This window comes from Tachypleus tridentatus, chromosome 10 (assembly GCF_004210375.1).
Source record: "Tachypleus tridentatus isolate NWPU-2018 chromosome 10, ASM421037v1, whole genome shotgun sequence".
Lineage (NCBI taxonomy): Eukaryota > Metazoa > Arthropoda > Merostomata > Xiphosura > Limulidae > Tachypleus > Tachypleus tridentatus.
In genome coordinates this window covers 112295470-112309518 of record NC_134834.1, presented here as the reverse complement: position 1 = coordinate 112309518, position 14049 = coordinate 112295470, and the positions used below count along the sequence as shown (strand labels likewise).

The window sequence follows — 14049 nt, the reverse complement described above, 5'->3', positions numbered from 1 at the left end:
CTTATTTACCTATAATTTCAGAGTCTTTGGTTTGAAGGAGGAATATGCTGATTGTCTCTTTCTGTGTCGACATTGTCGCTGTCTGTTTTGGAAGGTGAGTTTATTGGCTGTTTTTACATGTAAACTAGAAGAATAGTTGCTATATTGTAATAAATTAGTTTAGTAGGTACCCTTAAGTAGTTTTTCTAAAATTTATGTTTCAATATTGTAATAAATTAGTTTAGTAGGTACCCTTAAGTAGTTTTTCTAAAATTTATGTTTCAATATTGTAATAAATTAGTTTAGTAGGTACCCTTAAGTAGTTTTTCTAAAATTTATGTTTCAATATTGTAATAAATTAGTTTAGTAGGTACCCTTAAGTAGTTTTTCTAAAATTTATGTTTCAATATTGTAATAAATTAGTTTAGTAGGTACCCTTAAGTAATTTTTCTAAAATTTATGTTTCAATATTGTAATAAATTAGTTTAGTAGGTACCCTTAAGTAGTTTTTCTAAAATTTATGTTTCAATATTGTAATAAATTAGTTTAGTAGGTACCCTTAAGTAATTTTTCTAAAATTTATGTTTCAATATTGTAATAAATTAGTTTAGTAGGTACCCTTAAGTAGTTTTCTAAAATTTATGTTTCAATATTGTAATAAATTAGTTTAGTAGGTACCCTTAAGTAATTTTCTAAAATTTATGTTTCAATATTGTAATAAATTAGTTTAGTAGGTACCCTTAAGTAGTTTTTCTAAAATTTATGTTTCAATATTGTAATAAATTAGTTTAGTAGGTACCCTTAAGTAATTTTTCTAAAATTTATGTTTCAATATTGTAATAAATTAGTTTAGTAGGTACCCTTAAGTAGTTTTTCTAAAATTTATGTTTCAAGTTAATTGTAAGTAAGGAAATTGGACAATGTTTATCACAAACATACAGAGCAACTTGCTTTATAGTATAGATTAAATATATTTATGAATTTTAGATTAGGGACTCTCTTTCAACAAAGTTGATTATGCAAAAATGCAAACCTAAAGCTTCATGCTGTATTTAGTTGAACAGTTAATGGATTGTTTAGTCTTAGTTTTGATATGACTATAGGAAATGCCTGTAAACTAGATAATATTTATGGTTTATATTTTTCAATTAACACTCCTAGTTAACTGGATGTGCAGTTTTGCCTGTAAACTAGATAATATTTATGGTTTATATTTTTCAATTAACATTCCTATTTAACTGGATGTGCAGTTTATGGTCCAGTTTAAGAAAAGAAAAAGGTCACTAATATTAAAACTAAACTGAAAGTCAGTCTTTTGTAGTGGTGTTAGCCTATTTAGTTGACTGACCATTTTTAAAAGTGTACTAGTAAGAAACTGTAGGTAACTTTTACAGAAATTAAACAGGGTATTAAATAAATCTAAAAAAGTAATGCATCTGTAAAGTATTGGATTTAACAAAATCTTATATTGGCAGATAGTTACGTACATATAAAAACAGTGGTACACCTGTTCTCATCTGATAAAGCTTGTCATGCGTATAAAAATAGTCGGTTGTGAATATCTAACAAAAGCATCAAATTTACTTAGGCTGTAAGTAATCAAAGATGTGCATAGTATTTTTTATTGCATTTATAAGAAAAAAAAACAATAACATAATGAAAGCTGTTTCATAATAACTGTTCTTACACAGCATTGCCCAGGTATTACGTGAACAAAGGGCTGATGTTTAGATATTTTTAAACAGAAAGGATCAAAACTTCACTTTTTATGTGTACTAATACTAAAAAGAAAGACTTACTGTTTTCAAGCATTTTGTGAATGTGAAATTACATGAGTGGAAGAGTATATTTCCCTTTACTAATAAACTCTGTGTATGTGCATACTTTATTTCACCAGGTATTACTTGTGTGATTCAGTCTCAAACCCTGACGTTTTAGGTACACCAACAGTAATCGTTAAATAAAATTATTTCTCTTCATTGTAATACTGTATCATTACACTGAGAAATTCAAATCACCCTTTATTACACCCTTTTACTTTTTTTTAAAATTAAATCCATGTAGAGTAGCTTCATGATAAGACTGCTACATGGATTTTTATTTGATAGCAAGATGATTAAGTTTGTGCCATTTCCAACCTAGTCCAACATAGAGTTGGACACAAAAAAAAAACGTGGACTTTACAGGTTGAGGCCAATAACTTTGAGTTATTGTTCCTGTGTTTTGAAAATATGTTTTACATACAAACAAACAGACAGACAATTATCTCTAATCATTTCCACCAATCATATGAATTGTAACACTTTCATTCCAAGATTGTTTAAAACCTGCCATTACAAAACTGTTATGCAACAACAGGTTTTTAAAATACCTATACAGAACAAAACCTATCCACTTCTTTAGCCCTAAGTCACTCTCTGAGCAATCTAAAAAATTTACTTTTTAATTTAAAATTAAAGACAAACTTACACAAACACAGTATTTTTATTAGGAGATACTTGTGCATGATGGGTAATATTGCTTACCTTTAGAGAGATTCTTCCTGAATATGAGTTTTTCCCCATTACTTTCTGGTGAATCTCACTGCTCATTCAAAAATGATTGAAAAAAGTTCTGAATTATTTGTTTCTTCTTCGTTTGTTTGTTTTTAAATGAGGTTAAATTTGTTTTTTCTCTACAGAGGTAATAACGACTTTTATTTCAAAGATTTTATCAATTTAAAATCAGAAGTAGAAATAAACATTTAAGTATAATCATTTCTGCTAATAATATGAATTATAACACTTTTGTGCATGTTTTTATTTATATCTGTTATTGCAAAACTTATTGTTTTACATTACTAGTAGAAATAGATACAACAAAACAATTTGTTCCAATAATACAAATGTTAACACACTGTTATTATTATTACAAAACTTATTATTTTACATTACTGGTAGAAATAGATACAACAAAACAATTTGTTCCAATAATACAAATGTTAACACACTGTTATTATTATTATAAAACTTATTATTTTACATTACTGGTAGAAATAGATACAACAAAACAATTTGTTCCAATAATACAAATGTTAACACACTGTTATTATTATTACAAAACTTATTGTTTTACATTACTGGTAGAAATAGATACAACAAAACAATTTGTTCCAATAATACAAATGTTAACACACTGTTATTATTATTACAAAACTTATTGTTTTACATTACTGGTAGAAATAGATACAACAAAACAATTTGTTCCAATAATACAAATGTTAACACACTGTTATTATTATTACAAAACTTATTGTTTTACATTACTGGTAGAAATAGATACAACAAAACAATTTGTTCCAATAATACAAATGTTAACACACTGTTATTATTATTACAAAACTTATTGTTTTACATTACTGGTAGAAATAGATACAACAAAACAATTTGTTCCAATAATACAAATGTTAACACACTGTTATTATTATTATAAAACTTATTATTTTACATTACTGGTAGAAATAGATACAACAAAACAATTTGTTCCAATAATACAAATGTTAACACACTGTTATTATTATTACAAAACTTATTATTTTACATTACTGGTAGAAATAGATACAACAAAACAATTTGTTCCAATAATACAAATGTTAACACACTGTTATTATTATTACAAAACTTATTGTTTTACATTACTGGTAGAAATAGATACAACAAAACAATTTGTTCCAATAATACAAATGTTAACACACTGTTATTATTATTACAAAACTTATTGTTTTACATTACTGGTAGAAATAGATACAACAAAACAATTTGTTCCAATAATACAATGTTAAATGTTAACACACTGTTATTATTATTACAAAACTTATTGTTTTACATTACTGGTAGAAATAGATACAACAAAACAATTTGTTCCAATAATACAATGTTAAATGTTAACACACTGTTATTATTATTACAAAACTTATTGTTTTACATTACTGGTAGAAATAGATACAACAAAACAATTTGTTCCAATAATACAATGTTAAATGTTAACACACTGTTATTATTATTACAAAACTTATTGTTTTACATTACTGGTAGAAATAGATACAACAAAACAATTTGTTCCAATAATACAAATGTTAACACACTGTTATTATTATTACAAAACTTGTTGTTTTACATTACTGGTAGAAATAGATACAACAAAACAATTTGTTCCAATAATACAAATGTTAACACACTGTTATTATTATTACAAAACTTATTGTTTTACAATACTGGTAGAAATAGATACAACAAAACAATTTGTTCCAATAATACAAATGTTAACACACTGTTATTATTATTACAAAACTTATTGTTTTACATTACTGGTAGAAATAGGAACAAATTGTTTTGTATCAGAATCTCTTTAATATTCAAGCAAAGTTTCAGGGCTCAAGGTTATTTCCTCTTAGAGCTATAGTGCTGACACCTACAGGCTGTTTTATTAGTATAGCTAATACATTAAATATCTTTAACTTTTTCAGCAGAGTTTAATTCTAAGTACACAGTTTTGGTCCACTGGACAGTCTGTACTGGAGAATTATTGATTGCTGTAATTCAGAATTTACTTTGTGTGAGTTCACAAAATTTGTGTCTTTTACTAAATTTATATAAATGTTATACACAAAAAATTAGATTTTTCTATAAAATATTTCTAGTATTGATTTGCTAGAACATTTACTGAGTCATTGAAATTGTGTGAAAGGTGAATGTAATGACAGGAAGAAAAATACTTTTCATTCAAAATGTTTTCTTCTCTGTCTGGATTCCTGTACGTGGTGAGGGGAGCTCCCAGGGGAAGGTTCTGATGTTTCAGTTTACCTCCTTTGGGATCTAAATATCCACCCACATGTTTGCCGTGTGTAGCAACCTGTGGAGGGGAGGAGAGGATCCTGGTGGTTTAGGAGTCAAACCCGAACACACCACTTTGGCCTTGAATTCCTGTAGATGGGCAGCCTTGGGGTGGACCCTTGGGTCAATTGGCTGGTCCACTTGGGCTAGGGTCAACCAAGTACCAGTGTTGGATGTTCTCAACAAGTGTTGTGGACATTATATCCGATGCTGGTATTTGGGTATAGTGCTCATAAATCCCTGGCATTGCTGCAGTGTCCTTGTTTGTCATTGTAGTGCATCCCCTCTGTGGTGGGTGGGGTCAGTAGGCACCGAAATTTCCCTCTATTTATTATGGATACTCCATTGAAAAATCTTAATTAAATAGTGAAAAAACAGTCTATAGGTAAATGACCACGTCTTGAAGATTCTGAGCAGCAATCCTCACCATCTAACCACCTGTTGTACCTCAATTTCTTATATTGTATTCACTTTCAGACAAACCTTTAGAGCAAATGTCTCCCTTTTTCATTCAGAAGGAACTAGAGGGACTTGCTGGCTCTCCAAAGTCAGTAAAGGAGCTTTGATCTGGTGACATATTGGTGGAAACATCCACATCTCAACACAGTGAACTCCTCTTGCATTCAAAGGCAATTTGGGATATACCTGTTGAAGTTACACCTCATGCTACTTTGAATTTGTCACGAGGAGTTATTGTTGAGAGGGATTTGAAAAACATTCTAGAGTGGGGAAACCAGTAAGAATCTCCAACCCAAGGAGTTTCTGCAGTGAGGTGTATATCCACTCGCAAAGATGGAATTATGGTGCTGACCAATGTCCTCATTCTAACATTTACATCACCATGTCTGCCTGCTACCATCAAGGCAGGTTATCTAAATTGCAGAGTATGGCAATACATTCCAAACCCTCAGTGTCAAGGGTTTGGTCACTCAAAAACATTGTTGTGGTTCCTTGATGTGTGCTCCTTGCAGTGGCAAGGACCATGATGCCTATGATTGTGAAACACCCTCATTGTGTCCATTGTAAAGACTCTCACCCATCCTAATTTCATTCTTGCCCTGAATGGTTGGAAGGAAAAGAGGTGCAGCATTTACAAATTATTCATAACATTACTTATCAAAAACAGGCCTGGGATATTTTACATAGGTATCCCATATTCTCGAACCACATTGCTTTCCAGTGGACCCCCGTGCACATGCTTGGTAGGTAAAACATCAAAGCCAGAAGGAATCTTGGATTAAGTTCACAACTGGCATATCTTCTACTACCAGTTCCAAAGTCATATGGGACAAGATTCAAAAGGTCAGTGGGCAAAATAATTCTGTCCCCTCTCAATCTTTCTCTCTGATGGCCAGGAAGTAGCTGATACCCAGAGCATTGCTGATACTCTAGGTTAAAGCTTTTACTGAGTATCTAGCACTTCTGATTCTTTTTCCACCTTCTTAGCCATTAAAACTCGGGCAGGGCAATCACCTTTTTCCTTTCGAGCTGATTTTCTCTATAACTATAATTGTCCCTTTACACTGGTGGAACTGAAACTGGTCCTTCATCAGTCTCGCAGTACATCGGTTGGACCTGATGATATATACTCTGACATGTTGTTCCATGTATCTCCTGCTTCTCTTGCTCTTCTTCTGATTGTTTTTAACCAGATCTGATATGAGAATGTTCTTCCTGATGCCTGGCACCAGGCTGTTGTCCTACCTTTCTCTAAGATTCCTTTCAACTACCATTTAATTGCTTTGATGAGCGGTCTCTGTAAGACCTTAGAGAGGATGGTTAATGCTCGTCTTGTGTGGTTGCTCGAATCAAACAACCTCCTCTCGCCCACACAGTATGGGTTTCGATGACAGCACCCCACTGTGGACCACTTTTTTCGACTTGAAAACATCAATCAGAGAAACCTTTCTCAAATGATAACATCTTGTATTAATATTCTTTGACATTGAGAAGGCTTATGATACAACATGGAGGTATGGTATTTTGTGAGACCTCTGTATATATGGGCTAAATGGCCATTTGCCCATTTTATTAAAATTTTTTTAATGGACAGGAGATTCTAAGTTCATGTGGGTTCGACACTTTCCTGTTCTTTTCTACAGGAACTTGGAGCCCCTCAGGGCTGTGTTCTGAATGTCACACTTTTCAGCATAAAAATTAATGGCATCACTGAACAACTCCCTCTCAGCAGCAGCTACAGACTACCCTGAATCATTTACTAAAGTGGACCCAGCAAACGGCTTTAGCTATTCTCTCTCTAAGACCGTTTGCATGCACTTTTGCTGCCAACTGGGTATTCACCTTGTTCCTGAACTCCGTATCAGTGAAGTTGTGCTGCTTGTGGTCCCTGAGACAAAGTTCTTGGGGCTTAGACCATAAGCTGACCTTTATACCACACATCAAGCAACTGTGGGTCAAATGGACAAGAGCACTAAACATCTTCCGTGTCCTCTCTTCCACCATTTGGGGAGTGGGTCGATGCTCTATGCTAAAGATATATCTATCGTGCTTTGATTCGATCAATACTCGACTATGGATTACTGGTCTATGGCTCTGCCAGACCATCAGCTCTGCACTGGGGCTTTCTGCACTTCCCTAGTTCAGAGCTTATACATAGAGTCTCATGAAACCTTCTCCATTTGCAACTGTCTTTACTATATGCTTCGAAACTTTGTTCCTTACCAAAGCATCCCACCTGGGTTGTGTTTTCCTTCCTCAGTGAGCCACATTTTCCCAGAACAGATGATCTGTCATTGCTCCCTTTGACCTTCATATCCAGGTGCAGTTGAGTGAATTGGGTCTGTCCTTGGATAACATTGCTGTATGCATTGGTCAACCCATCCCACCATGCATCTTACAGTCTGCATTTGTGACTTGTCTTTAAGTCATTTCAGGAAAGTAGACACTCCTGATTGGAAATACTTTCTGTTATTTTTTGAACATCTTCTGAACAATCTTTCCATTCCTATTTATACAGATGGTTCAAAATCAGGTGACTGTGTGGGCTCTGCCATGGTTTGTTGTGGTTTGGTGGTTGCATTAAGAAACCCTCTGCAGTTTCTGTGTTCACTGCTGAACTGTATGCCATTTCTCTTGCCCTGGATCATATTGAACCTAAGCAGTACTCAAACTGCACTATTTATACTTACTTGCTTTGTTCTCTATTGGCTCTGGAATCTCTTCATGTTGGTTCACATGCCGTTTTATCCAATATTCAAAACTGACTGGCCCATTTATCTTTAACATCTATTTCTATCCAGCTTTTCTGGATACCGGGCCACGTTGGTATTCACAGGAAAGAGCTCACTAACATTACAACTAAATCTATCTGTTCTAGCACTATCACCACTGTGCCTATTCTGTACATGGACTACGGTCCTGTATTTAAGGCTCAGCTCTGTGCCAGCTGGCAGTAAACTTGGAGTGAGCAATGGGACAACAAGCTTTTTCAAATAAAACCATATATTGGACTTTGGCCGTCTTGCTTCCGTAAGGATCGGAAGGAGGAAGTTGTTCTAACTAAACTACCCATTGGTCGCAGTTTTTTAACTCAGAGTTTTCTTTTACCTGGAGCTGATGCACCAGTGTGTAGTCTGTGTAACACTCAGATCACAATAAGCCACATTTTACTTGTCGTCGTTACAACTCTCAACAATAGCACCATTTTAAACATGTCCTGTCCCAAGGTTTGTCCGTAACATTAGACAGTGTTACCAGTGATGGTGACACTGTCCACCTTGGTAGTGTTTTTAGTTTTTTAAAAGCCATTAATCTTTTTAATGCCATTTAGGTTTTTTAATTTATTCATTAGACCTTTTTTAATGTGGTTCCCTTTTAAAAATCACAGTTCATCTAGTTCGATTTGAAATTAGAAACTGGCCATAACATTAGATAATTGAAACCAGGACTAGAAAGGCCAATTTCAGGTGACTAACACTGCTGTTTGAACTACCTGTTAGTCATCCTGGTGAGTTATTATTATAATTTTGCTACATGTCTTTTAAAATCTTTTTATTACTTTACTTTTTGAAAATGGCCATAACATCAAATAACTCAGAACCAGGACTGGAAAGGCCAACTTCAGGTGACTGGCAGTGGTTTTGTACGTACCTGTTAGTCTTCCTGGTGAGTTATGATAATTACAGTTATGCTACAGAAAGTCCTTTACAAGTTGAATTACTGTAGACTTGATGTTGTAGACTATATGTAAACATTGGTTTTATGCTATTTATTTATTTTAAACTTTGTTTTGTTTTACCTTAATTTCCTTTTTATGAATTTTACTAAATTTAATTTTACCTTTGTGCCAGACATTTGGCAGATAACCTAGCTGCTTTGTACCATAAAACACTAAATCAACCAACCAACCAATCAAAATGTTTTCACTTTTATAATCTGTGGAACCTCCTAACCAAATATCAGTTATTTTTTTTAACAAAATCTAACTGTAATGAAAAGAATGGTTGAAAAATATGAAGTAAAGTGACTAATACAGTTCTTTTCTCTTCACTATTGACTGTGGAGTTACTAGTATACATAGTTTAGACCTTTTTATATTTTTCTGCATAGAACTGTAACCTTGCTCTTCTTAACAATAAAACAGATAATCACAGCATGAGGCATTACACTGTTCACTTGATCTGAGAAACAGGTGAACATACAAAGCTTTTAGTTATATCTCAGTAAAGCAATAAGTGTAGAGGAAAATTTAAATTATCTTAGCAATAACCTACAGTATAATTAATTTGTACAAGCCTTGGAAGAACAAAATTAGAGGAAAAACCCTAAAATGTGCAATTTGATGCACAAATAAATTACATGATGGTGAAGATAGAAACTGAGAAATTACAACTTGTATAATATTGAAATTGGAATTATAAGTTATTTGTTTATGCTATGTTACTGACATATGATTAATATTACTTCTCTAATAAAAATTTGACACTAAATTTATTATAAATGTTCCAGTTTCTCACAGTGTAATTCTGTTAAAACTATTTATATCTTAGTATCTGTGGGTTTCAGGTTTGGATCTGGGCTGTGAAAGATATAAGCATGTTTCAGAATTTTATGTTAATACAGACTTGAGTTTTCTAGTGTTGAACAAATGGACTGATGGAAGTAAGTTTTGCATTGTAGTGTTCTGTAAATTATTGAATGTTGTGATGCTTGAGTCATAATACTCCAGTATGTATATATATAATTGCTGTCACTTTATTAAAGTACTTCAATTGATGAGTCAAGCCTAAATTTAGGAGTTAATGTTATGTAAGCCACCAATCAAGTCCTTTATGTTTTGTCTTAATCATAATTATATGGACTAAATTTGAGTTGGTTTGTACATGTGATTGGGTTGTACTTCTGTGTGTTCTACAAATTATTGCTTCTGTGTTTTACCTTATTTTTTAAAATTACTTTGCAGTCTTCTGGACACCCCTGCATTCATGCATCACAACAGCAGCTAAATGAAAAGTGTATTCCAGTGCAGCCTCAGGCTTTTCTCAAATTCTTTTCTCTGTGACATCACAGCCGAACCTTCTGTTAGCCCTCTTAATGTGATGTAGCCTGTGATTGAAATGCACTCCCTACTTCACTTTCTCTTCTGGTGGACTGCAGGATAGACTTGAGTGTCCCCTGGGAATTATAGCTACCAGCTATGAGAAGGGATAATTTCTTTGTATTTTATTTGATGAAAGATTGCTTGTCTGTGAAGGAAAGAAACTTTAGCTTTTCACATTTAAAATTTATCAAGGTTTACTAGGGTGAAGTTCCATAAGTTAAACTATACAAATGGTTAATAAACTTTGTAGATGTTCATGTTTATCTATTATATCAAAGTAAATTTTCTTGTTTGTACAAACAGTTCACAACTGAAGGAAACATTTATTTATATACAGAATAATAAATCTGAGGAGATATTTTGTTACATCTATAAAAAAATATGTATTATATTTTCATTGTTCCTGGGAGCTACTTTTGCTAAACAGTTGTATAGGATGATGAGCACTAAACAGTTGTATAGGATGATAATCCAGGTTTTAAATCTCCAAATCTTGCTTCTCCTTATTCCCAAACACAAAACAAACATGTAACATTTTGTCCATTGAAATACGTGAAGTTTTGGTTTTGATATTTTTTCAGTATGTAGTGTTATATTTAATGACTCACAAAATACTTCTATGCCCAGAGTCCAATTTTAATATCACATCCAGAACAAAATATTTTAAATGTTTCATTTCTAGGAAAGCAGTTGTTCAAATAACCCTTGTAATATTCACAAAAATAAATAGGGAACTTATAACTGGCTCATCAGATTTCAAAAATGCTAGCTGTCTTCAACTAGGATACCCTTTCTACAGTTAACATCCCAATAAACAATCTGATTTGTGTGTTATAAGTCACATCATATGGTATAGGTTCCATGAATATTGATAACGTACAGCTAGATACCTTTTATACAATTAACACCCCAATAAACAACCTGAGTTCTATGTTAAAATCACACCGTTATATTAGTTGATCATTTAACTAATCATAAGTCAATATGCTTTAAACAAATGTGATTTTCTTTTGTCTTTAATATAAAACAGGAGTTCTTGTTTGTACATATTTGCCTGTGAACATAGTTTTCAAACTAGCACTTCAAAAATGTATTGATTTGTATACCAGTGTTTATTATTTTCATTATCAGCACTTTTTCTTAAGAACATTATCAAGTTTAGTTATTTTCGTTTAAACGAGAGAAACGAAAATAGCTGTTAAAAGAAACACAAAATAATTGAGATGTTAACAAGTAATATCCAAACTCTGTGTGTTCTAAGTGAGATGAAACTTTGGGTCGTGTTATGACAATCTTTTAGTGTAAACAAAATAAATCCCTGTTACAAACTTGTTTTGGGACTCTTGTATTATAGAACTGAATAACTAAAAATAGTTTGAAATGTCGTCCTCAAGTTGTGAGTGTTCCATTCAGCTACCAGTATCTAGTACTTTATTTTGTCATGTTGTGAGTGTTCCATTCAGCTACCAGTATCTAGTACTTTTATTTTGTCATGTTGTGAGTGTTCCATTCAGCTACCAGTATCTAGTACTTTATTTTGTCATGTTGTGAGTGTTCCATTCAGCTACCAGTATCTAGTACTTTATTTTGTCATGTTGTGAGTGTTCCATTCAGCTACCAGTATCTAGTACTTTATTTTGTCATGTTGTGAGTGTTCCATTCAGCTACCAGTATCTAGTGCTTTATTTTGTCAAGTTGTGAGTGTTTCATTTAGCTACCAGTATCTAGTGCTTTATTTTATCATGTTGTGAGTGTTCCATTCAGCTACCAGTATCTAGTACTTTATTTTGTCATGTTGTGAGTGTTCCATTCAGCTACCAGTATCTAGTACTTTATTTTGTCATGTTGTGAGTGTTCCATTCAGCTACCAGTATCTGGTACTTTATTTTGTCAAGTTGTGAGTGTTCCATTTAGCTACCAGTATCTAGTACTTTATTTTGTCATGTTGTGAGTGTTCCATTCAGCTACCAGTATCTAGTACTTTATTTTGTCATGTTGTGAGTGTTCCATTCAGCTACCAGTATCTAGTACTTTATTTTGTCATGTTGTGAGTGTTCCATTCAGCTACCAGTATCTAGTACTTTATTTTGTCATGTTGTGAGTGTTCCATTCAGCTACCAGTATCTAGTACTTTATTTTGTCATGTTGTGAGTGTTCCATTCAGCTACCAGTATCTAGTACTTTATTTTGTCATGTTGTGAGTGTTCCATTTCGCTACCAGTATCTAGTACTTTATTCTACTAGTTTTTGATATAGAATGTGCAGCTGTCTGTGTGAAGTTATTTACTATATTTCTAACTATTAGTTCATTGTTTTCACTGTATAATTATATGAAAAGTTTTATAACATAATAAAACTGTGTTCTAAGGCTTACATATTTTCCTGTCGTGTGGGAAGACATGTTCCCTTCTACAGCTTTAAGTTTATATCATGAAATAGTGGTTAGTTTTCAACAAATTAATCTTTCACAGTTGCCTAGACAGTTCACTTAGAAAATAAATTTTAAAATTAACTACCATCATAAATTAAGTCCATGTAATAAATTTTAAAAATGTGCAAAAGAAAGTATTTAAACCGAGAGTATTGTGTATAATTAACTGAATCGTCGGTTATGTTTGTATTAAGCTTTGTAAACTGAAGGTTATATTAGATTATAATTGATGTTATATTAGATGTTCAGGTCCATAAGTGGTGTGACATTTTGGTTTTAACTACGTGAAAATAAAATCTTTGTTTCATTCTTGACTTGGTGTATATATTTATCTGTAATGACCTTTTAACTGGTGGGTTAGATTGTATTTTGATGTTATTTTTGACAATTTCTGTATTCTGTGGAAAGAATTGTGGTTCAATAAAGTTTGTAATGCAGACACATTTATGTTTTATGTGGGTGCAGAGTTTGTCATCATCTTTATATAAATAAAATCATGGTCTATATCTCTGGACTGTAATTTTGTTAGCTTAATATTTCGCTATTAACTTATAAAATTGGCCGGGTGGTTAAGGCGCTCGCTTGGTAATACCGTGTTTCTCCGAAAATAAGACAGGGCTTATATTAATTTTCACTCCAAAATATGACACTAGGGCTTATTTTCGGGGGATGTCTTATTTTGATATATTAAAAAAAAATGAAGTTACAAAGTAAAACTATTAAACTAACCATTTAAAATAAACTATTGTTAAACTATTAAACTAACTGATTAATACTTAAACAAACTAATTAACTAACTATTAAACTAATTAATAAATTATTTTTTTTATTTCTTTCCTCTTCCTGCCACTCTTAACTATGGCTTATTTTAAGGGTAGGGCTTATATTAAAACTATCCCCAAAAATCACACTAGGTCTTATTTTTTGGGTAGGTCTTATTATCGGAGAAACACGGTATGAGGGTCGTGGGTTCGAATCCCCGTCATACCAAACATGCCCTTTCAGCCGTAGGGTCGTTGTAAGGGTCAATCTCACTATTTATTGATAAAACAGTAGCACCTCTAGTTTTTCACTCTACATTAGGGGCGACTGTTGCAGATAGCTCTCGTGTATGTTTCCATCGTGTTATATCAATACACACATATAACACTTGAATGTATATACGTTCAGAAACATTGTTTTAAGTCTGTATAGTCAAAGTTCAACAT

The 14049-nt window shown here is 32.6% G+C and overlaps 1 protein-coding gene across 4 annotated transcripts in view; it reads left to right on the top strand.

Annotated features, from left to right (window-relative positions):
- LOC143230104 (F-box only protein 25-like) overlaps positions 1–13295 on the top strand; it is a 72012-nt gene extending 58717 nt beyond the window's left edge. For 3 of the 4 annotated variants that reach the window (XM_076463153.1, XM_076463154.1, XM_076463156.1), the window contains 2 exons: positions 22–94; positions 10273–13295. In XM_076463153.1, coding sequence (XP_076319268.1) covers positions 22–94; positions 10273–10371 — 172 coding nt within the window. In that variant the 3' untranslated portion in view covers positions 10372–13295. Of the gene's footprint in view, positions 1–21; positions 95–8907; positions 8976–10272 lie in introns of all 4 variants that reach the window. The other variant, XM_076463155.1, reaches the window with a different exon arrangement.
- The last annotated feature ends 754 nt before the right edge of the window (positions 13296–14049 follow it).